The 23,022-nt window shown below is 43.3% G+C and overlaps 2 protein-coding genes across 2 annotated transcripts; both read right to left on the reverse strand.

Moving 5' to 3' along the window:
- Positions 1–901: 901 nt before the first annotated feature.
- LOC124686055 (probable histone acetyltransferase HAC-like 3) lies at positions 902–8,936 on the reverse strand. The gene is made up of 16 exons (XM_047220092.1): positions 8,774–8,936; positions 8,165–8,273; positions 7,202–7,409; positions 6,920–7,096; positions 5,814–6,766; positions 5,303–5,572; positions 4,944–5,219; positions 4,366–4,494; positions 4,052–4,252; positions 3,822–3,964; positions 3,450–3,735; positions 3,224–3,363; positions 2,816–2,894; positions 2,340–2,684; positions 1,506–1,723; positions 902–1,407 (listed from the first exon to the last, which is right to left on the reverse strand). The coding sequence occupies exons 1-16, from the start codon at positions 8,926–8,928 to the stop codon at positions 1,359–1,361; spliced, it is 3,738 nt and encodes a 1,245-aa protein (XP_047076048.1). The 5' UTR covers positions 8,929–8,936; the 3' UTR covers positions 902–1,358.
- Positions 8,937–11,330: 2,394 nt separating this feature from the next.
- Positions 11,331–12,348, reverse strand: LOC124648272 (protein MIZU-KUSSEI 1-like). The gene is made up of 2 exons (XM_047188067.1): positions 11,790–12,348; positions 11,331–11,696 (listed from the first exon to the last, which is right to left on the reverse strand). Exons 1-2 carry the CDS (start codon positions 12,346–12,348, stop codon positions 11,389–11,391), a joined length of 867 nt encoding a protein of 288 aa, XP_047044023.1. The 3' UTR covers positions 11,331–11,388.
- Between the last annotated feature and the right edge of the window lie 10,674 nt (positions 12,349–23,022).

Consider the following 23,022-nt stretch of genomic DNA (forward strand, 5'->3'; position numbering starts at 1 on the left):
GGCTGCACTGAAGAGAGTGATGGGGATGGCTGCACTGAAGAGAGTGATGGGGATGGCGAAGAGCCTCCGACGGGAAACGATTCGTTCAGGAGAAGGCTGTGGATTTTCCTCACCACTTGAGACAAGTGCTTGAGCGGCATCGGCGTGACCATCTGCCATTTCACCTCAGCTTTACGATTTTTGTAGTTGTAGCCGTGCTGCACCGGTGTGTCATCTTTTGTAATCCTGGAGAATAGTCTGCAGGAGTGGCTGATGCCGCTGACTGTGACTCGTGTGTTTGACAGTTTTCTCTGATCTTCGGATAGCTACTTGTGCTGCGGCCTCGGACATCTATAATGATTCAGAAGCACATGCCAGACTCATATGGGGGAGGGGTGTGTCATGGGCTCTCTAATAAGCTCGGTTCAAGCTTGCATGCACTGCGATCTGGCTCACTCAAACTAGGCTCGAGTACAATAGGTTTTTTTTCTGCCATGTTGAAGCTACTTGGCTTTAGTACGACCATATGTATTGAGTATAAGATAACTTCTCCGCAATAAACGAATGTCATATAGCGGCGCTGCAACCTATCATAGATTGTTTACAGAAGCTGTTTCAAACAAAGAACAGCACAAAAGAAAAAGAACAGCACAAGAACCTCCTATCTCAACGAGCAAGGTGCCTGACACTGTTGCTCTTCTTGGAAGTTGCTTCGGAGAAGGGAGTAGACTCATCCGGTGCCTTTTCTTTTTCAGCTACCCTGCTACTCTTTCCAAAATAAAAATGAAAAGCAGATTTTAGAATGGCTCCTTCATGGTTAAGAGTAACAAAGGTAAGCACGAACTGGCGTTCTCAAAAGTCTACAACTGCAAGTACAAATTCAAGAAGTGAAAAAAAAAATTTGCAGCTGGCACAAAGGTGGTAACATGGGACTGGATATACACATTCATTGAATTTGGCTTCGGCCACAGTACAGCAACAACTGGACAAAATTGTGCCCTTGTTCAGTTCAATCAGGAAAAAAAAGGAAAGGAAGAAAATTCTCTATCATTTGACCTTGCTATGGTTTACAAGGAAACTATACAGGTATGTATGTACCAGGACTACATGTGTCACACTGTCTATGTGAGCATCCGCTGGTGTTTTCTCTTGATGCATCCATGTGAAAAACAGCAGCCTGGCGACCCACATAAATGAAGTTGAGCCACCCGCCAGTCTGCCATCTTGGTACAACTTCAAGGAAAACCAGCAAAACAATTAACTCTGCTGCTCGTCATTTTATTTACACTGTATATGACAGCCACCAACTTATTGCATTTTCATCAATAAATCTTCTCGAGAGACAAGAACTACTTCACAGGAAGCTAATTTCGGACCCGCTAGCAATCTACAGCACAAGCTCCGGTACCCATGAATACCTTTATATCCCTAAAATAAAATATAAGAAAACATCAGCTAGAGATATATAATATGCATTTGGATTTTGGAGATAGCAGATGCATACTGCAGATGAGGCATGAATTTACCTGCATCTGGGAACTGAGCAGTCCCCGTGGTCACAATGTTTTGAATGGGTGAGCAGAAGTTTCCACATGAAGATACACTTCCGGCAACCTCCTTGGTTGCGGATATCACATCGTGCACCATGAAAAAACAACTTCTTCATCATAATACACAGTTTGAAAGTGCAATTATGCGGATCGTAGAAGCATTTTGATGCATGCACCAGCCCCTCGAGGTAGTCCTGCTTTGGAAACAGGCAGTTCATTAGTATGAAACAACAGAAAATCCTACCAATTTACCAGCAGATAATTAAAAATAAACTGATTAAAAAGTGGAGAATCACAAAGAATGCAAATGTAGAATGATTTTCACAGTTCACTCTGCTTATTAAGCTGGATATGCTTAAAGTAACGAAAAAATACCTGAACAAACTAAAATAAACACCTCCAACACTTGAAACCATGAAATAGCAAATTTAAAATTTCACATGACATCTCTTTGTTCAAGAAGAAATCAAGTGGGAAATTTTAAGTCAGATAAAATGCTATGGTGTGATGCACAAAAGGCTTTACCTATGCCAAAAAAATCAAGTTTCAAACAATCCAAAAGCTGAAAGAGATATTCTGCCTGAACTAGGGAAAGGAACAAAACATAAGACTCCAGTTACAAAATTACGATTTGTTTTGCATTGTGGTGGATTGTGTTAATCCCGTTTGTCTAACCTGGTTTTGTCGATTTGACTGTTTGTTAAGTCATCTTTTCCTACTTAGTTATTATATTTTTCACAGCAGATTATAAAATAAATTCAGCACAACACAGTTCAGCAAGTTGAACCACGAACTGGGACTTAAGGATACCTGTAGAGTGTAGTTTGGCACTAGGTGGCGACTGTCTGTCTGTTTAAGTTCATGAATATGCAAATTTGCACCGCCTTGTTTATAGCATGAATCGCAAAATTTGCAGCCAATACAAACAAGGCACCTCCATGCCAAGCATTGATCCATGGTACGATGACAAGCAGAACAAGCTGAATCATGTAGATGATAAAGAATCATCATTGTTGAGTGTTTTGCCCGTCGGAGTGTATCAAACTGGTATTGATTATCTTGACAGTGCTTCAAGAAATCTACTCTGCTGTCAAAATACTTGCTTTCCATTGTTGGATCTCCATCATCAGTCTCTGGAAGAGGTTCTTCCTCTATCTGTAAAACAGTTAAGTTACTCTGGTCAGTACAAATTTTATCATACATCATCATATAGCAGCATACACATTGTGCTTGCTCTATTCTGCTAATAAATGAACTATTAGTATAGCAGAGTTTTATAGCAGTACTCTGAGAAATGCATGCTTTTGTTTTGTTGTAGCCGGATGCCTGTCCTTTTGTGGAGCAGTTAGCTCATCTGCATGACATCTGCAAGACCATTAACAAATACATCATCAGTAAGTGTGCTTTGTCAATATGGGTGGTTTATTGATGAACATAAGCTAAATTAAAGAAACAGGGGCATGTAAGGCCACTTTGCAATTTAATTGACAGATATTTAAAAAGTAGGAAGCTGATAGTTGCAAGGGTCTAGGTGCTGGGATGATAATAGATGTGTGCAGTTAGATAAGTTTCCATAAGAACAGATATTCCCACTGGTACTATTTTACCAAGTTCTATTTGGTCACCATAATACATATAAGGCGCCAGATTCTGTAAGTTCGAAATAAAACAATAGTGGTCAGAAAAATACTTACTGGTCACAAAGATGGAAGTTTTTGCAGGAGGTACAAACCCAACTTTTACCGGACACAATAGGTTGGTGGCAATGCTTGCAAAACTGCTGAAGACAAAGCATAATAAAGTCTTCTTTCATTGTTCGCATCTTTTCACCAAGCTGCCAACAATGGAAATATATGGTATCAGTACCAACATTATACTGATAGGTGGATTAGAACATGGTTTAAATTTAAAGAAACTAACCTTGTGTGCTAGTAAGATATCCTCAAGGTCTCCTTTCCTGTCATCACGTTTGGCAACCCGTAGGAGCCTTCCAACTTGTGTCTCTTTCTTCTGTGAGGTCTTGTCATCTTTCATCTCAAGGAGTCTCTCCGCTTCCCCAGGCCAGAAGTCGTTTTCACAGTATGGCAAGCATGCTGCTGAGATATTGGCCTTGCATTCACTGGTAGGCTGAAGGAAGAAGTCGTAGAGCGTACTGCGCTCCACAACCACACCCTCCTTAACAGCCTTCTTGACCAAGTTTTGGTACCTATGAAGATTCATGAGAAAACACAATGAAGACCCATAAACAAATAATTTGGTAAAAAAACATAAATATCATGTTTAAGTACAGACCAGCTCCGAAGTTTGTCAGACTTTGGCATTTTCTGTGACGTGGGATGACAGTACAAAACATAATCATCACGCTTTGTAGATGGGCAAGCCCATATGGAGCAGCTTACAAATCCGTGTTTCTTGCAGTAGTCCAAATAGCTAATCTATAAGAGAAAAAGATATCGGAAGAATTTGAGTCCAACATGAAACTCAAAATGTTAAGTGTCAATAGAGTATCTGCATTCTCGTACCAAAATTTCATGGTACACGAAGGTACGGAGAGCTTCCCCACTTGCAGATTTGATTTCAGGCCTGAAGTACTTGACAGAATCGATATATGCAAGATATACATGCCTTCGATTCGGTAATGGGCTATCAGAACCATACTCTTGCACATACATTGCGAATAGACAAACATCCACACCTTCATTCTTTTGAAACAAGAGAATAGCCTGCATAAACAAAAGGCAGAAAAAGTTAGCCCTCATTATGTACTAAATATAGCTGAAAATGTTATTAACATGGACACTATGAAAAAAAAGTCAATAAAGCATCATCCAATCACCTTTGATTTGTACGGGAACTCCCCAGGATATATTCCTTCTTTAAAAAAATCCCGAAAACGTGGTTGGACTTGAAGTATTCTCACTGCTGAAGAAACCACTCTAACAGTAAGACCTTCAACTCCAGGTACCTAAGAATTGGAGCACAAAACACAAAATTACAATAATTGACTCCATAGTTGAAATATTTTAACAAAAGAATATCCTGAAATATAATAGGTGTTGCCTCGTTGTACATATATTCGAACACAAGGATAAGTGACTTAATCGGATCAAATATCAAATAGAAGAACATAAATGCTAATGTCAAGTATAATCCTGTAGTGAATAACTAACTCAGCAGAGTATGAGATTGCAATATCATGTGCTGAAATACTAAGCAACAGTACAAGATTAAAACACAAGAGCTACTGTGTAAGTTCGACCAAACATGGTTCAGAAAGAGCAAGTAGCATCTGGAAAATAATGACTTAAAAAAGGGAGGCCTACAGTTAGCTTTATGGTCAACAATTGCAGACAGCTCATGGGACTTCTTCTTTGTGTAGTACAAGATGATCATAAAGGGTAAAAAAACAAGTACCTCTTTGAGGACTTTTCCTGAAGCCCTTGCCCTCTGCAGCCGCTCGTGCTCAAGCCGAGCTGAAAGTCTTTGCTCAATATGATCACTCAGTTTAGTTCTTGGTAACTCCAATGCTCCTAGAACAGTAGATGACTCCAGCAAATTTATATCTCCACTATCCTTCTCCTTCAATAAACATTTGGCACAAGTATATTCTGCCGCCTCCTCCACAACCTTAGGGTTAAAAAGAGCGCATATTTGATGCTGCCAAGCTTTGCACTTATCGCACGCGACCCACTGAAATGACAAAAGTGAATCATAAGATGAGAAATTTGTACATAAATAAGAATTATTAGAGAGATACAAGAAAAGCACGTTACCCATTCAGGCTCAGCATCTGTTTCTGCATAATTGAATCTCTTCTGATATTTAGCTTTCCCACTACAAAGATGGTGACATTTGCAACATATTGAAGCCTTATCATTCCCATCTTCCACATGAACATAATACGATCCGGTCGAATTTATTATTTTAAAACAGAGAGCACAAAATCGTGGGGGAGGTTCAAAAAGAAGCCTCTCCATCCCACATAAATTGCATGTATTTTGGTCGGGCAAGCCTGACTGGAGTTCTTCCATTGTCACCTTGCTCTGAAAAAAAATAAAGCAAATTGTCACAAGGGATAGAGGTAATAGCTTAAATAACTTAATATTCTGCACAATACAGTCAATCCACTTGCCATGATAAAAAAAAACTAACACTTTCTTGAGCCTGGACCACGTGGAAGTGCATAATAACTACTTCACTTTGTGTATTACTCAGTGACATAGGATAGTTGATATTACAAAATATAAAGTAAAACCAATGAGATCCAAAGGGTTCTGGACTCACCGGACAAGTATGATGGTTCAAACTTCTCATGTGATCTCTAAGTTCATCAGCAGTTAAAGCATGAAGTACTGAAGCCCCGCTTTTCTTCATTGCACTTATGCTGGCTCCTATTGATGTTTCATCCACCGAGTTAAGCTTAGAGTCCTTCATCTCAATGTCACCATTTACATCACACAGTTCTTCTGCTTGTACAGCAGTCTCTGGCAATATAACACTGTCCATGCTATGTAGATCTCCACTGATCAGTCCAGGTACAACATTGCTGTCCACTAATGAACAGCCAGAGGGTGATTTTGTAGGTAACTCTGTGGTCTCAGACTGTACTGTTTCAGAAGAGACAATTTCATCGGCAGCTGGCTGTTGTTCCTTTGGAAACTCTACTTTAGCGGCATGGACAGGACTGGGAAAATTAACCTTCAAACGTTTTGCCGGACGTTGCTTGCCAGAAGATTCATCTGAAATAGGTGAAGCTGGCTTTGATAGAGTGCTCTTTGATGTCTGTCCAGCTCTCTCCATTCTCTCTTTAACAGAACCACAATAACCAGAATCCGCCATGTAGCGGCATTGCTTATGACTGAATTTTGTGTTTAAGTTAGAGCATTTCTCTCTGCTGGAACCTTGGCAGCTCGATGCCTGGCTAGAAATTTCATTCACTTGCATCCGTCCAGCAAGTCCGCACTCTCCTTTCATGTTCTGGCGCATTTTAGATTGTTCGTAGAGATAAGACAAGTCGTCGCCCCAAGCTGTGATATTTGACTGATCTGATTGCTCTATTGGGTGACTACATGTATACAACTCTTCATCACGTTCTCTGTATTGCAGCAATGGTGGTAGTTGGCCAGAGGAATATTGTCTGTCATTTTTATGATTTGCGGACCGGTCACACATTGCAGGCAAAGAACTGGAACTACCAGAGGTCGACGGTTGTGGACTATCAACTTGATGAACATCGCCTGCGAAATTTTGGTCATAATGTTTACAAAAACAACATCATCAAAGCCTTTTTCCCAAGCAAGTTGGGGTAGGCTTAGGTCCTAATATTTATATGATGCAATATAGCTTAAAGTCAGATTCATACATAAGTCAAGGTAAGTAAAATAAATTACCTTGGAAATTTATCTTTGTATGGAAAGTATGCACTCCACCACTGGAATCCCCAGCAAGAGAGGAACTGCATTTTGGTAGTGTTGACATAGATGGAGAAGCCGTGGTCTCTGCTAAGCTTTCAGCTGATGAATGGGCAACGTTTGCAGGAAAGTTATGGTGGTCATTTGGTGCAAATCCTGCCAAAATCAACCAAACATAAAAATCCAAAGTTGTACTGTAAGGATAAAGTAAGAAACCATTATCTTAAGTTCGTTACTAAGCCTGAGGATAAAACACATTACCTGATATGTCAGTTGCAGGCAGGGACGGATTAATAGAACCAGGAAGAGCTCTGCCATGCTGTATACTTGAATCTGTTTCTTCTTTCACAGGCTGTTCTGAGTAGTATGTGGGTAACACTGCTGAAGAAGCCCGAGAATATCTAATGTTGCCATGATTGAGAACAGCATTCAACCTAACTTCTACAGTTTCGAAATCCATGTACTGGATCTGAGAAAATAACTTAGTGTTAGAAAGTCATTCAAAATTAAAATGATCGAAATCCATGAGTATATATAACATCGGCTAACAGAAACAGTAACATGCAAGTTAAACAAAAAAATGCAATAATAGCTTAAACTTTTACAATCAATTTATGTTCAGTGGAACATAAAGCTAAGATCTAAAGATGATGAAATATAAGAGAGCAGAAATAACTAAATAAAGCACGACAGGCTACAGTACTACACTCCTTTGCTTCACAGACCAAGGAAACACGGAATGTATGAAGTTGATGACAGATGGCGGTGCATAACACTATTAAATGACATGGTAAAACAGCGTAACCTATTCATGAGTATTGTAGTCAATGGAGATACTCCCTCCGTTCCTAGATATACGCCATATAGTTTTTGGCACTAAAATTAAAGAACGTACATTGAGAGAAAATTACACCATGTTTGGGCGGGATTAAACCTAGGCAATTGATGTGAGCTAATAGAGGACTCTGCATGAGATAAGGAAACGTAATCAAATCCCTAAAAATATTGTCCATATAGGTGGTGATATGCAATACACCTTATATTCTGGATTTTTTTTCTCTGAAAAATTATATGGCTTATATCTAGGAACGGTGGGAGTATTACATTAATCAAATACTTGATTCCCTCAATAGACATAAATTTTGGAACAGAGACTCCTGAGTCCAGCAGAGATTATAATGAAACGAAGGGAAGATTATATTTGCAACAAGAAGCAACACCAACCTGTGATTCAGCATCCTTATAAAACTGATCATCAATATGTTTTGAAATTGCCACAAGATAATGTTGGTGGAAGTTACAGAACTCCTCCCTTGCTTTCAGGTAGTTAACACTGGAGAGGAAAAGAAATCAGGATGTACTGTGGAACCCAGAAATATCGATGATACATATAGTTACCAAAGAAAGAACCAGTCCTTTTTCAAGCACTCTAACAGTCCAAATTATCAGATATGCATGGGTATCCAAGAATTAAGCACAACAACGGTAGTGTCATACATAGTGTGTGAAGATATTTGCCACGAACATATATGGATTGAATCCAACAGTACACAGGACAGGCAGTTTATGGTGTCCAAATCTTATAGCGTCTCAGCCTACGACTGAAATGATGATATTAAACTGAAAAAGACCTACGCATATTTCAATCATTCTCAAGAACTACAGAACAATGTGGCCTACAAGAACATGAACGATGACATAATCATCAACATACGATAAACATGGAGAGTACTACATGCAGTAACACAGCTACGCCTGGAATGTAACCATCGCTGGTATAGTAGCGACCTAGCATTGCTGTTGATAATTGATAATGGTGGTTTCAAAACTTACATTTTATTTTGAATCATGGAACGAACTGGAGAAGTTTCTGAATCCATATTATCCAGCTGAAGGATTCGCGCTGCAACCTGTGCATAAGGTTTCCGGGTAGGAAAGGCAGTCGGTGCATACTGCTGCTGGACCCCTCGCAGGCTAAGTGCCATCATCCTTGTAGGTCACCTGAAATCCCCGGATTTAGGCCAGTAACAGTTACATCAGCATATACCACCACCCAGTATAATAGCCAGGGGCAGATGGTAAAAAAAAAACAAGAAGATACAAGCAACTAGTGTAAAGCAGCATTCAGAAAAAATCATGCTACAGGTGAAAGCTCCATTCCGCCAAACTTGGAACTGAACTGCCCACTGCATTTCGTACGCTAGATCTCAACATAGCTACCATTGTGCAGAGCACAAAACAATAAGGAAAAACTAATCTGACAACAGAATAGCATTTAACAAGAAAGCAAGCTTAAAGCTGAACTGACCATTGCATTTTACTACGTGAGGTTTCGACATAGGTACCATTGTGCTGACCGTAAAACAATGCATGGCACAGGATAAGGAAAATACTAATCTGACTGACAGAATAGCAGGAGACAAGCAATGCATTGTAATTCCAGTGGCATTGTTCACAGCATGTTGCCGCAGGACAGTCAATAGCAAGACCAGTTGACCCCTACATTGCCTCTCTACACATTCCAATGTCACCAATGAACAAATATGTATAATTAAACAATTATTATGACTTAACAGGGGCAAACAATTAACCATGCATTGATAATACAACTCAATCCTGCAATGTGTAGCAGGCACCAACAACACACACTAGGAAGTAACGACTACCATATACGTACACGACGATGCAGGCACGATGTAACAACCCACGCACAGCAGAAAAAAAAAAAACTAACCCTAGAGGTGCCGTACGGCGGCAGGACTCCCCGCGAGATCGGATCGGGGCGACATGCGAGGTGGGGCGTTACCTAGGGTTCTCCGGCGGAAGGACGGCCGGGGATGCGTCAAGGATCGTGATCGACGTCGAGGGGGGCGGCGCTGGGGCCCGGGTCTCGCCGGCGGCGGCGGCGGGCTAGGGTTAGGGTTTGGCGTTGTTGACGGGGACGAGGAGGAGAGTGGAATCGGAAGAAAAAAAATCGGCGCGGCCCAGATCGGGACGGGGACGGCCCAGATGCGATTTGGATTAGGATCTGGATCGGGATGTTTGTTTGGGAGGGCTGGGTGTGTGTATATTTGAGGAGAGAGTCCAGCAAACGTTGGGAATCTCGTGGGGTTTTCCGGTTCAGAGGCTAACTGGGCTTTTCTCAGTATGGCCCAACTCCTGCCGGTCCTGGCCCTTAGGCTTTTCTCAGTATGTATATACAGAAATATCCGAGTCTAAATACAAAAGATTTGAAAACAAATGAAAATTATAGGAAAAGCTGCTCTGAAAAACCCGTAGGATTATAATTTCTTTGAAATTCACTTTGATCTGTGCACATATCTCGCCCAGATACTTTCTAAATGTCAACAAATTCTGAACAAAAAAATAGCTCATATATCTCGACATTCTATTTGCCATGCCAAGTTTTGTGAAAAACCAATGTTTTTTTGTGTCATGTGTAAAAAAAGATAAATAAATGACTCGTGAAAAAAAAACTTGTTTTAGCACGGAATTTCGTCTTTTCGTGAAACAACTCTGCGAACATATAGAATGTCGTGGTGTACACGTGAAAAGAAGGTGGTGGTTGGTTAGGCATGTTGTGTTGGTGCTATGGCTCGGGTTAGTTCTAGGCAAAAGCCTAGTGTCGATATAAGTTATCACCCGCGAGGATTGTCACTCCACCTCCTTGGAGGCATAATCGTGGAGCTCTTCACCTTTGCCACTTGATGAGTCTCATACCGTATTCTAGTGTGACCGAATTGATACTCGAAACCTTTAGCCTCATTGGTACTGCGAGATGTGAGACGAACAACTGGGAGCATCATTGTGCGGCTTAAGGCTCCCATAGTAGAGGTGTCGCCTTGGAAGGATGGTCTATAGGCATATGGAAATGGTTTGTGTTGACGTGGAATTTTACCGGCCGCTTGGTAGGGACATGGGTGGGTCCGGTGTGAAGCCAAAGGGGCAGATCGAAAAATTGTCGCCATGTTGTAGGGTGTCGGCTCTAATTTCTTGGGTGGAAGATCACTCGGTTCGAGTGATGACAAAAAAAAAACACTATCGTGTCATAGCCTCATAGGGTATTAGATCAGATCATTTCAATCGTAGGTGTAAATCATATGAACTCGTGAAAATATCGATTACCCAATTAATAAGCAAAACCGGAGGGAGTAATAAAGGTTTTGCTTCTCCCGCTAGCACTGGCCTAGTAATTTAGGTTGCATTGGCATTAAGCCTTACCTTACCGGTGTTGTTACAAGGAGCACTAACTTAAAATGATACCTCAATACTACATCACTAAGTGTGGTAGATTATGCTCTCAAAAAAAAAGTGTGGTAGATTATTGTAAGTACATGAACAAACCACCGGTTCCTTCACATAACCAAGAAGGCAAGAACTAAACTCACATAAAACCAACAATCCATGCATGATGCATGCATAGAGCAGCATGATCGACCCTGTGGTAATTAGACTCTGAGGAGATAGATGCTGAGCTCGGGCCCTCCGTTGCCGTCGGGGTTTATCATGTAGAATGCCTCCGAGTCCCTGGATCCCACCACCCTCTCGAACCTGGCCCTCATGTACATGAGGTCCCCCTCGCCGGCGCCGCCGTCCGGGACGACGCCCGCGCCGACGGAGACGTTCTCGACGGCCCGCAGCACCCGCCACTCCTCGGCGCCGCACTCCCGCCGCGCCGCGTAGCCGCACTTGCGCCCGTTGCAGTACGCCCGCCACGTCGGCTCCTCCACCAGCGCCGTCCGCCGCCGCTCGCCGCCTGGATGGCATGCATGTTAATGTTATGGAGTAAACGCTCGTGATCGAGTACTCAAGTAGGCGTGTATGGCTGATGATGTTAGGGTACTCGTACCTGTGTGTGGAGGCGTTTTCTTCTCGCACTCGAGGGCGATGCGGACGAGGCCGGAGGACATCTCCCGGACGAGCGCGCCGGTGGAGTAGGCGCCGAGCTCCACCATGAGCGCGGGCGGCGCGCGCGGGTCCGTCTGCAGGGCGAGGTGCACGCGGCCGCGGCGCCGGCCGAAGATGGTGCCGGTGACGCTCGACCCCATCGGCCTGCGCCCGCGCCGGCGCCGCGCGCGCGCCACCACGGCCAGCACCGCCGACCGGAGCCGCGCCAGCGCCGCCTCCCGGCGCTTCCTCGCCGGCTCGGGGGTCATTCCTCCGGCGGCGGATGGAGTGGAGACGGCGAAGCCGGCGCCCTCCTCCAGCTCCACCTCATCGTCGACGTTGTCCGGACGTTCTTCCTGCGCGGCGAGCGGCCCGCCGTGTGGCGCCTTGCTGCTGGCGCCGCGCTTCCTGAGCAGCCACGGGATGCCGCCGCCGCCGCTCGCGGTGGCGCCGTTCTTGGATGCCGTGAGCGGCGAGGCCGCCGCTGCTGCACCTGCACCTGGAGGAAAGGTTCTCTCCATGACGATCGACCTCAGTCAGATCAGCGCGGCCTCGCGCATATCTCTAGCTAGTCGGTCTCTGTGCTACGCTTCGAGATGGCAATATATCAAGCGAGCAAAGCTCTCTCGCGCCCGGTCGCGGCAGAGAGAAAGAAAGACGGAGAGAGTGGCAGCTTTGGTGGCAGAAGAATTTCGTCGGCTTTAGACGCAAGGGCTGTGTGTGCTTTTGGCAGGACCGGGGACTGCGGAGATACTTGGCAGGGGCACATACACGGCGGAGCGAAAGACTGGCGAGAGTGGGCGGTGGGCGGAGCGGGCGCACCTACGCGTACCGAACTGGGCAGTGCTAGCGAATAACGATTGAGGAAGCGATGATGATGGCAACAGCTGTGGATGGATTTTAGCTGTTTGCCTCTTCGCGTCGCTTTCGCCGGAGGTGGAGGGGGAGACAGGGCATTGGGAGGCGGAAACGTGTGACGTGCAAATGACACTGACATTGTGCTATCACAACAGCGACGCGACCGGTGCTTTTTAGCAGAAAGAATGCAGCGTGGCAGGTCAGGCCCCAGATTTGCAGGATACCCGCGAAAGATATATTGCAGGCCCCGTGCATATATATGCGTGTTCAGGAATTTTAGATGCACGAACGAGTATCCATCAGTCAAGATTAATTAATTTGTGGTAGTTTTGGACACCTCTGACTCTTCAGCGAAACCAATGTGTCACCTGATTCGATCCAGTGAAACTATTTCGAAATCTGATTCATGGATGATCAGCCTAAAGTCAGTTGTGCCACTTGACACGCCAAGATTTTTATCGCCGAAGCTAGGTTGGTTTCAATGGCATTGGCGACAAACCCACGAGGCCATTTTATGTGCCCAAAATTGTTGGCGCCGATCTCCACAACTTCAACTCCACCCTAGTTGGCGCAGATCGAAGGGTTCAGATTTTAAAATAGGTTTGTTGAGGAATCATATGAGGCGTTAGTTTTTTCCATGGGTTAGATTTGTCAAAAAAAAAAAAACCGATTGTGTGGGAATTGCTTAGTTACAAGAGTGCATCAATTTGGCTTGCAGGCTTACCGGATCCTTTTATTTTCAACATTCTACAGTGTGTTCGAAAAATTTCAAAAAAAAAAATGAAAACAAAGTTGCATATAGACAACAGTATATAGTCCGAGGTACATTAAGCGTGCGAAGTCTCAATCTGAAATACGGTGTATCTTAATCTACATAAAAACACAAAATTGTAAATTTTCTACCTAGATGTGTCAACCGAGCACCTTCAAATTAGGTCAGATTTTGCCTTTCTCGTGTAGCCAGCGTATCTCAGATTCAGATATTGCACCCTTGAGATATACATCATTACATGCATTTGCATAATTTCAGTTTCTGAAACTACAAAACTCGTGCTCAGTAGACTCAAAAATGCTACATCCAATTTGTGTTATGATTCGTGCATTTAAGTTGCAAGTTAGGTTGCAACTGAGATTTTTTCAGTTATGAATTGCAACTGATTCTTTTTAGTTGCAAGTGAAGTTGCAACTAGAACAAATATCTCTAAACCATTAAATTTTCTCTGTGATCTGTCATAGTGAGTTGCAATATGTGTTGCAACTGAGATTAAATGGCATCATTCCACTTTGAATCGGATTTAGTTTTTAATAAACTAAGAATTAGTCACACCTGGAACCTTAAAATAAAGGTCACCATGGCTCCAAATGCACTTTTTCGTAACACCGTCTACATATGCATGCGAATATGTCTTATTGTAGTGTGCATCTGCCCTCTGGTCTCTGGATTCCATACCGAACTCATATGATGCGGTTGGTTACATTAATCATGCCGAAATGAATTATCAGACATGCATACGCACTGAATCAATTGAAAATTGTAGATTGAGTGCGCTAACCCTTGTCGTTCATGATTAATCTCCTAGGCAATTATATATTATTAATTAGCCACCATGCGATCGTGTGCCTGCATATGGATCATTATTTATTGGTGGATCATATAAGTATGATTGCAAATATCAACATGACATCCCTTTCCCTGTGTTTTCAAGAATTCTTTCAGAGTCAGGTTGCCAGAAAAACTGGCCGCGCGTGCATGACTTTGCGGCGTCCCCTGTTCCAAATGTTGTTCATTACCTAGGTAATATATTGTATATATAACCTTCGTCCCTACATGTATAAGAAAAAATTAGGAGTCCCTGGACATCTTATATTTGGGAAAGGAGGAAGGAATAATTCTTTTATGGGAACACAGATGATGTTTTCATTGCCTGAAACTCAACTAAAATACCCTACAATAATAGCAACTCCTAAAGGTGTGTGCATATCTGGTTATAAATTCAGATTGTGCTGAAGTTATTGGTGTGATGATGAATGGAGGCCACACACAAGGACAAGCAGCTGCTATCTACGAAGATTGAATGTTTCTTTGTAGGGAGTTTAATGATGTTATTTTTGAACATTGTGCTAAGGAGTCAAATTTTGCAGCTCATGTTCTAGTAGGGAGATGGTGGATAATCCGCAATTGTGGAAGGATGATCCACCTGAGTTTATCCTTGATGTAATTGCAAACGTTGTATCTGTGTTTCCTAAATAAATATAATACACCCTGGTAGCTTTCCCTCAAAAAAGAAGTATGTACATAACTGATGTAACAATTTTGGAAGCTTGATGTTTCCTAAATAAATATAATATGCCCTACGTAGGTACCACCACAGCAAACTGATATTCAGAGCTTTATAGATAGTCTGAAGATTTCTTAAGGAGCCATTTTTCATGGAGATTATTATACTGACTGCTTGGTCGATTTGGACTACGCGCAATGATTTCATCTTCAAGAGAATCCCTCCAAGCCTATACAGATGCAGGAAGAAGTTCCAGGATGAGTTGTCTCTCCTTTTGCATAAAGCCACCAGAAAGTCCTATAGTGGCTTCAGAAATTGGGTTGAGAGATTTCGGTAACATCTGTCCTTTCTCTTTTCTTTTACTTTAGGTTTGGAGCCTGTAGATAGATGTTGGTTGCTAATCTCTAGCAACTCCCTTTTTATATTTAGCTCTTTATTCAAAAATCAATAAAAATATCTCAGTGGGGGAACCCACTTATTCAGCCTCAAAAAAAAAATTTGGGAAGCTTGATGAAACCCTTTAAAGGAACTTGGTAGGACAGATATTTGTTTAGCTGATTTCAGTTTGCATCAATCCGTGGTAATTTTTGACAAAGCCAACCCTTTGACGGAACTAATCCATTCCTTGGCAAAACCATTTCAGAATCTGATCCGTGGACTCAACGTGACACCGAAGCTATGCAGGTCGGCGCGAAGACTGGCGCCAAAGCAGGGTCAGCGCCAAGCAGCATGGAGCCGAAGTGAGGTCAGCGCCAAGGCCATTAGCGGCAAACTCGTCGAGCTGTTTCCTGCTCGGCCTGTACAACTTCAGTGCCGTTCTTAGTGGCACCGGCCTCAGGGGTCAGATTTTGAAATAGTTTCGTCGAAAAGGCAGATGAAGGATTAGTTTCGCCTAAAATATACCAATCCGTGCAAGTAAGTATTTTTCATATTAGGCTGCAGTGCTGCACGAAAGCAGAGTAACGTGGTTCTACTCTATTTCAGAGACGCAAAGGTGAGCCATGGAATCTACCTAGCTATGAAGATTTGGTTAATGCAAGTGCCACCTCAAGGTTTAAACCGGATTTGGATAACAGGATATTTGGACCGTTTTACAGAAAGCAGCGACATCAAGAATCAACATCACTTTGCTGTACAATGTGCCGACTGGAGATAACGTACAGATCAAGTCCTACGCCCTAGGTTTTTTACAGTCTGTATTGGCATCATCATATCTGTTCTGCAAAAGAAGCAACACAATTACACAAAGGAAAAGAGCAGAAGATAGGGCAAAAGGACACTTAGGTTGTCAGTGTAGCCGCTAGCAGTAGCACCACATAGGCCGGCATAACGATGCCAGATCCAAGGAATTAAAGCAGACATCAACAAAAGGTAAATCCTTGGCAGGTTTTGGCTCCACAAGATTGCCATGTCGCCTGCAATTTGGTGCATTTTTCACGGGGCCTTTTTTGAGGATACACAGCGCTGCTTTCCATTAATTAAGGAGCAGAGTACTCCCTTCGGTTTAAAATAATTATCTAAAAATAGATGTACCACATTTATTTTGAACCGGAGGGAGTAACATTTTTCATGGGGCCTGGTCTGATGTTTGATCTGTGGCGCAGGTTTTTTTTTTTTTTTTGAAATGGGGTATACCCGGCTTCTGCATCATGGAGATGCACACAGCCATTTATTATAAAGTTGCGAAATAAAGTATTGTTTACAAAGCATTCATCACCGACGATCAATCCAACAATCAACCATCGGTCGAAACTAGGGAACACATACTATGACTACACCTCAGCATAGCCTCCTAGTATGTCGCCAACCAGCCTGGCACAAGATATCCTGAGCGACCATCAGGAGCCGTGTGCAGCCAGAAGCCATGGCATCCCGCTGCCCCTCCGGAGAGAGTAGGCCCCAAAGCTGGACCCAGTGGGAGACCATATGAATAACCTGCAAGAAATGAAAAGAAACTTTTTTGTTAAAAATTATATCATTTCTGACCCTCCAAATAGACCAACATAAGGCAGAAACCCCAATCCGGATGAAAGCCTTTGATTGTCTATCTACTCCGTTTAACCAATTACCAAACATATTAGTAATATTGGTTGGAGGTGGAAGATCATACGTGAAATTAACAGTACGCCATAATAACTTAGCTAAGGGGCAATCAATAAAAAGGTGTTGAATAGTCTCCTGTTCCCCACAGAAAACACATTTTGTACACCCATTCCAATTCCGTTTAGCTAGATTATCTTTAGTTAATAAAACTTTGTTACTCAAAAACCACATGAAAATCTTGATTTTAAGTGGAACTTTAACTTTCCAGAGATATTTCCTCAAAAAAGGAGTATGATCACACATAATATCTTCATACATTGACTTCACTGTAAACAAACCGTTAGGAGTCAATTTCCAAACAAAGCGATCATCTTCTTCACTCAAATTAACCATCATAAGTTTCCGACATAATTTTAACCATGAAGTCCATTTGTTACCCGTCAAAACCCTCCTGAATGTAATATTCAACGGTGTTTGGTCTAACACCTGCGCAACTGTAACATTTTTATGATGTACAATATTATACAAAGACGGAAACTGCCGAGCCAACGGAGTTTTTCCTAACCAGGTATCTTCCCAAAAGCGAGTGTCCGTACCATTACCCACTTCGAAAAAACCCCTAGCAAAAAACTCGTGTTTAACCTCCATCAATCCTTTCCAAAAAGGAGAGTCAGTAGGCCTAGCTTGCACTTCCGACAATGTCTTATGTCTCAGGTATTTATTAAGTAGTAATTCTTGCCACACCCCTTTTTCATTAAGAAGTTTGAATAGCCATTTACTCAATAAACATCTATTTTTGATTTCGAGAACCTCGATACCTAAGCCCCCTTGATCTTTCGGTCTACAAACAATGTTCCATTTTGTAAGCCGATATTTTCTCTTGTTTTCGTCTGACTGCCAGAAGAACCTCGATCTATAGAAGTCTAGACGTTTCCTTACCCCAACAGGTATTTCCAGAAAAGATAACATAAACATCGGTAAACTAGTTAAAACTGAATTGATAAGGACTAACCTATCACCGTAGGATAATAACTTACTTTTCCAGCCACCCAATTTACCTTCAAAACGTGTTTCTACCGGATACCAATCTGAATTCTTGAGTTTTTTGTAATGGATTGGGATACCTAAATATCTAAAGGGGAGTTGGCCAGCATCACATCCAAAGATCTGTTTATACTGGTCCTCCTCCTCTTTTGCCTTTCCGAAACAAAAAATCTCACTTTTGTGAAAATTAATTTTGAGTCCCGATAATTCCTCAAAGAGACACAAAATTAATTTCATATTAACAGCTTTGTTGAGGTCATGTTCCAAAAAAAGGATAGTATCATCAGCGTACTGTAAAATAGAGAGACCTCCCTCCACTAAATGTGGGATTAACCCTCCGACTTGACCATCTTCTTTTGCTCGTTCAATTAAGATGGCAAGCATGTCCGCTACAATATTAAAAAGCATAGGAGATAAAGGATCTCCTTGCCTTAGACTTTTTTTGTCTGGAAATAATGACCAATATCATCATTCACCTTGACCCCAACACTCCCCCCTTGAACAAACTGTTGCACTATGTTCCCCCATTCAGGAGCAAAGCCCTTCATTCTCAAAGTTTGTTGCTAAAAAGGTCATTTCACCTTATCATAGGCTTTCTCGAAATCAATTTTAAATAACACTCCATCCATTTTCTTAGAATGTAGTTCATGAATAGTTTCGTGGAGTATGACTACCCCTTCCAAAATATTTCTTCCTGGCATAAAGGCCGATTGAGTTGGCTTTATAACTCTTGGGGCAATCCCGGATATGCGATTTGTACCAACTTTAGTGAAAATCTTAAAACATACATTTAGCAAACAAATAGGTCTATATTGCTGAATTTGGACCGCATCCTCTTTCTTAGGTAAAAGTGTGATAATACTAAAATTCAGTTTATAAAGAGGCGCAGGTTATTTGTTCATGGAAGACCAAAACTGTAATCTTACACATGTAAACATGCATAAACATGTAAATTATCATGTACACGAAATACCATGATTTGGATGTGCAGTTTTCCGACACAGAGCTTCAACGTTTTCACCCTAAAATCCCATGGAAAACAAGTTGAAGATTCTCATGCAAGTGATTCCAGTACCCTGAGCGAAAACGTAGGAAGAGGTGAAAAAAGTACTAATCCTCTGATTCTGTGGGTGTTAAAATACAGTTCTGTGAGCAACAACATGACAGAGAAGGATGCTTCAATAGTCACGGTAAAAAACAACTATTTGTTTCATGGATTGTTTCATTGACCTACGATTGTTTGGTGTATTGTGACCAAATCTCAGTGAGACGTGATAGCCTGAGTATGCCTGCTTGAATATGTGTGAGGGGTTACGCATCATAATCGGCTGGTGAACTAATGGGTTTCAGAATTAACTTGCTTGGGAGAGGAAGTTATTGTGCTGCTTACAATTGTCTTTTGGACGCTAAGAAAAGAACCTTGGTTGTGAAGGTGTTTAACCTTGGTCTGACTAGGTTTTCCATGAGTTTTGAGATTGAATGCAAGGCCATTAGAAGAATACGACAACGTTCTCTGTTGAAGATCATTACTTGTTGCTCGAGCATATACAAATGGGTCAAGAGTTCAAGGCATTGGTTTTTGAGTTCATGCCCAATGGTAACTTGGACCATTGGATTCATCCAAAATGTCACTACAAGCAACACAATGGGCCTTCCCCAGAGGCTTGATATTGTTGTCGATGATGTGGACACAGTAGAATATATGCACAACTACTGTCAACCACCGATAATGTCTCGCGATCTTAAGCCAAGAAGCATTCTTCTTGCTGACGATCGACACGAGTACCCGAGTTGAAGACTATGGCATATCAATGATTCTTCAAGAATATACAAGCAAGAGTTTGCAAAAAATCATATAGCACATCTGCAATCCGAGGTTCCATGGGCTATATTGCTCCAGGTGACTGAAACTCTTCTAACCGTGTCTTACTCTTCACACAAATATATTTTTTTCGATAAAGGGAATATATTAATATCAAGAAGATACCAATTACACTCAGCCTGCAACAACGCACCACCCTAATGGCACTACGGATGCACACAGCCAAAAAAAGGAAAAGAAAACTAAGAAACAAAAGTCCCGCTACAGTATCTCGGGCCTAACAACAGCAATACATCCACCGCCAAGACAACACCTGAATTACAGACTCTCCAAAAAACGACGCCTCCAAGAAGGGAACAGTGCTCAAACACCGTCGTCGCCCGATCAAAGATCTTAGGTTTTCACCCTGAAGATAGTTCCCGCTCTCAAAACAATGCCTCCACCAAGGCCATTGTCAGACACAACCAGTTAAGGCCAGACCTTGAGTTTTCACCCTGAAAGATAGGACTATGCGCTTCACCTGTGTTGTCGCCCCCACTTTCATACCGCTGTTGTGAAGCCCGGAACACTAAGCAAGTCTCTCAACAGCGCAGAGACTTGAACCTCCCTTAGCTGGTCCTCCCCTCCGGCCTTCATGAAATTCTCTTCTTCCGACTTTCATCATGGATCCATAGTCACTTGATGTCAACACAGAAAAAGAGCTTCGCGCCGCTCCCTCCAGAACCAATCGGTCGGAATAAAGCATGGGTGCGCACGACCGAATACCTCCGAACCAGCAAACTCCAGGCAAAGCACTGTTACATTCGCCGGTGGAGCCTTCCGGAACTCAACCCTCCGGCCAGATCACGAGTCCAGGCCTCCGGTAGATCCTCCTCTTCACGCAAGAGAGGCCCTAGGACCGCCGCCTTTACACAGGTCGGACCCCCACGTCGGCGACCATCCCGGGCTGGCCAATCCAGCCCTCCACCAGCGACACCATCGCCGGCTTCCATGCTCCTCCATCTCGCCGCCGGATCGCGGTGATAGATCAAAAGATCCACCACCACCAACCGTAGGCCGACCCTCTCCGGCGCAGAAGAGAGCCACCTCCTCCGTCAAACCCAAGGCTGCTACCCCAGGCGCCCTCGTGACGCGGAAGAAGCCCGAGATCGCCTCCACGCACCGAATAGAGGCGGGGGGGAGGGCATGGCGCAGACCGAGGGCCTGGCCGCCGCCCACCACCAGCCCCTATCGGTGTGCTGCGGGTGGAAGCCTACGGGAGGGGAGGGGGACCGCAGCGCAAGAGCCGCCGCCGCCGTCGCCCCATCACCATCCGCGCCGGCCGCCGCCGCGAGCGTCGAGGAAGGGAGATCCCGTCCGCCGTCCCCCACGCCGGCGAGGAAAGGCCCCCGCCGCCGCCACGCCCCGAGGGTCTTTGCCCCGATGGCGCTACCGGCGGCGGCGGCGGCTAGGTTTGGGGAGGGGTCGGGAGAGGAGAGGTTGGGGAGGGGAACGGGATGTGTTCTGAAACTCGCCTCACACAAATATATGTCTGCACACAGAACTAGAGGATAACATTACAAGAGTAGAATCCAGGAGTGCTCAAAGACATAGCTTCAAGACCAGATGTCGGTAAGAGATACAGCGGTAGAGATGAATGCAAGTACAGATGCCTACCTCCTGTTTGCCGGTTAGCTTATATAGAACATGGAGCAGAAAGAGGAGCCTCGGCTCAAGACACTCGGAGCAGCAACGAAAAAACAAGCTGGAAGTCTGAACTGGAATGCTATGATCCTACAATATGCTGTTTCAGTTAGACTATTGATATTGGAGATACGTTCTTTTACTTTGCAACAGTATCAAATAAATGTAAAACCCTAAAGTTCCACAATAGCATTTGTTATACCTATGCATGGCTTCTTACGAACTCCAAGGATCTGATAAACCGCATTGTCAATCTTGTATGACTGGCAATATGAATTCATTAGGAAATGCATCTGTAGTTCTGTACCGCCTAGATGCGTCAGACAGCAATTTTGTAAATCAGCGGAGCATAATCCATGTTACATCCACCGGGACCAGTACGAGGCAATCTATTTGACATCAATCGCCGAACTGCATAGCACTAACACAAGCATACTCCTCAGATAAATGAAATCCAGATTAGTTAATGCACGCAAATACGTCAGGTAGCAACTTTGCAAATGAGCGGACGTAGGCATGAGTCCACGGACGACAGAGTATGTCGGCGGATCTGCGTGAGCACTGGCACGGCTGCTCAGATTGATCACCTGAGTCTGAGGAGCATACTTGTGAGGCTTGCGGGCGACTGAGGGAGAGGACGAAAGAGGGAGAACGGCGATGTGCGGAGCAGGGAGCCATTGGAGGAAGCAGGGAACAGGGAGGTAGGTAGCCTGGAGCGGGAACAGAGGGTGGTACTTTGTTTGTCTTAAACGAGCCAAAGAAACACCTGGCGATGAACTTGCGGGATTGTTTGATGTGGCGCCTTCACTGCGGTCTACGGATTGGAACTTGGCGCGTAACTGACTTTAAATTGAAAGCCCGCCCAAATTTTCGCGTGCGAACTTTTCTGGTACCAAAAGACAAATCTCAAATTCTAATAAGGAAAAAAAAATGCCGCATTGAAACTGCATTTGCAAGACACTAAATTCAGATAAGCAGAGACTATCCGCAGCATATGATTTTGCCATGTTCAATCCTAGAAAATGGAATCGCTGCTCCAGATCGAAAGATAGTCTCGTGCAGCAGCGATATTCAGAGAAACCAACACTAATTCTTCTGGCGAGAGAAGCAACACAAAGGCAAGCGAACTGAACACAAAACAGAGAGCAAGATTTCTGAAAACTGGTTACATTCAGACAGAACGCAACGCAAAGATCAGACCACAGACAAGCAATTCCGTACTACTCCGCACTTCAGTTCAAACCATAATAAAGTGGCATAAACAAGTTCAGAGTAAAAACTACACTATCCCCAGATCCAGATTGAAGCAATCATGTGACAGATTGAAGCAGCAACAACACTATTTCTTCAGATTGAAATAACAGTTCTGCTCATTTCTTACAGGATTTGACATGGTCAGAAACACACTACAGGCAACTAACAACTAACGACGAAACAGAGGACAGAGACTTGGGGACTCTCCAAGA

Source organism: Lolium rigidum, chromosome 1 (genome assembly GCF_022539505.1).
Source record: "Lolium rigidum isolate FL_2022 chromosome 1, APGP_CSIRO_Lrig_0.1, whole genome shotgun sequence".
NCBI classification, from domain to species: domain Eukaryota; kingdom Viridiplantae; phylum Streptophyta; class Magnoliopsida; order Poales; family Poaceae; genus Lolium; species Lolium rigidum.

Excerpts from the sequence above, each read along its gene's own strand:
- LOC124648272 (XM_047188067.1), bottom strand. The coding sequence starts at position 12,348 with ATGGAGAGAACCTTTCCTCCAGGTGCAGGTGCAGCAGCGGCGGCCTCG. Across the intron at positions 11,697-11,789 it reads GAAAACGCCTCCACACACAG|GCGGCGAGCGGCGGCGGACG; the intron begins GTACGAGTACCC and ends CATGCCATCCAG.
- LOC124686055 (XM_047220092.1), bottom strand. The coding sequence starts at position 8,928 with ATGATGGCACTTAGCCTGCGAGGGGTCCAGCAGCAGTATGCACCGACT. Across the intron at positions 5,220-5,302 it reads CAGATGCTGAGCCTGAATGG|TGGGTCGCGTGCGATAAGTG; the intron begins GTAACGTGCTTT and ends TTGTCATTTCAG. Across the intron at positions 4,495-4,943 it reads CAGGAAAAGTCCTCAAAGAG|GTACCTGGAGTTGAAGGTCT; the intron begins GTACTTGTTTTT and ends TCCAATTCTTAG.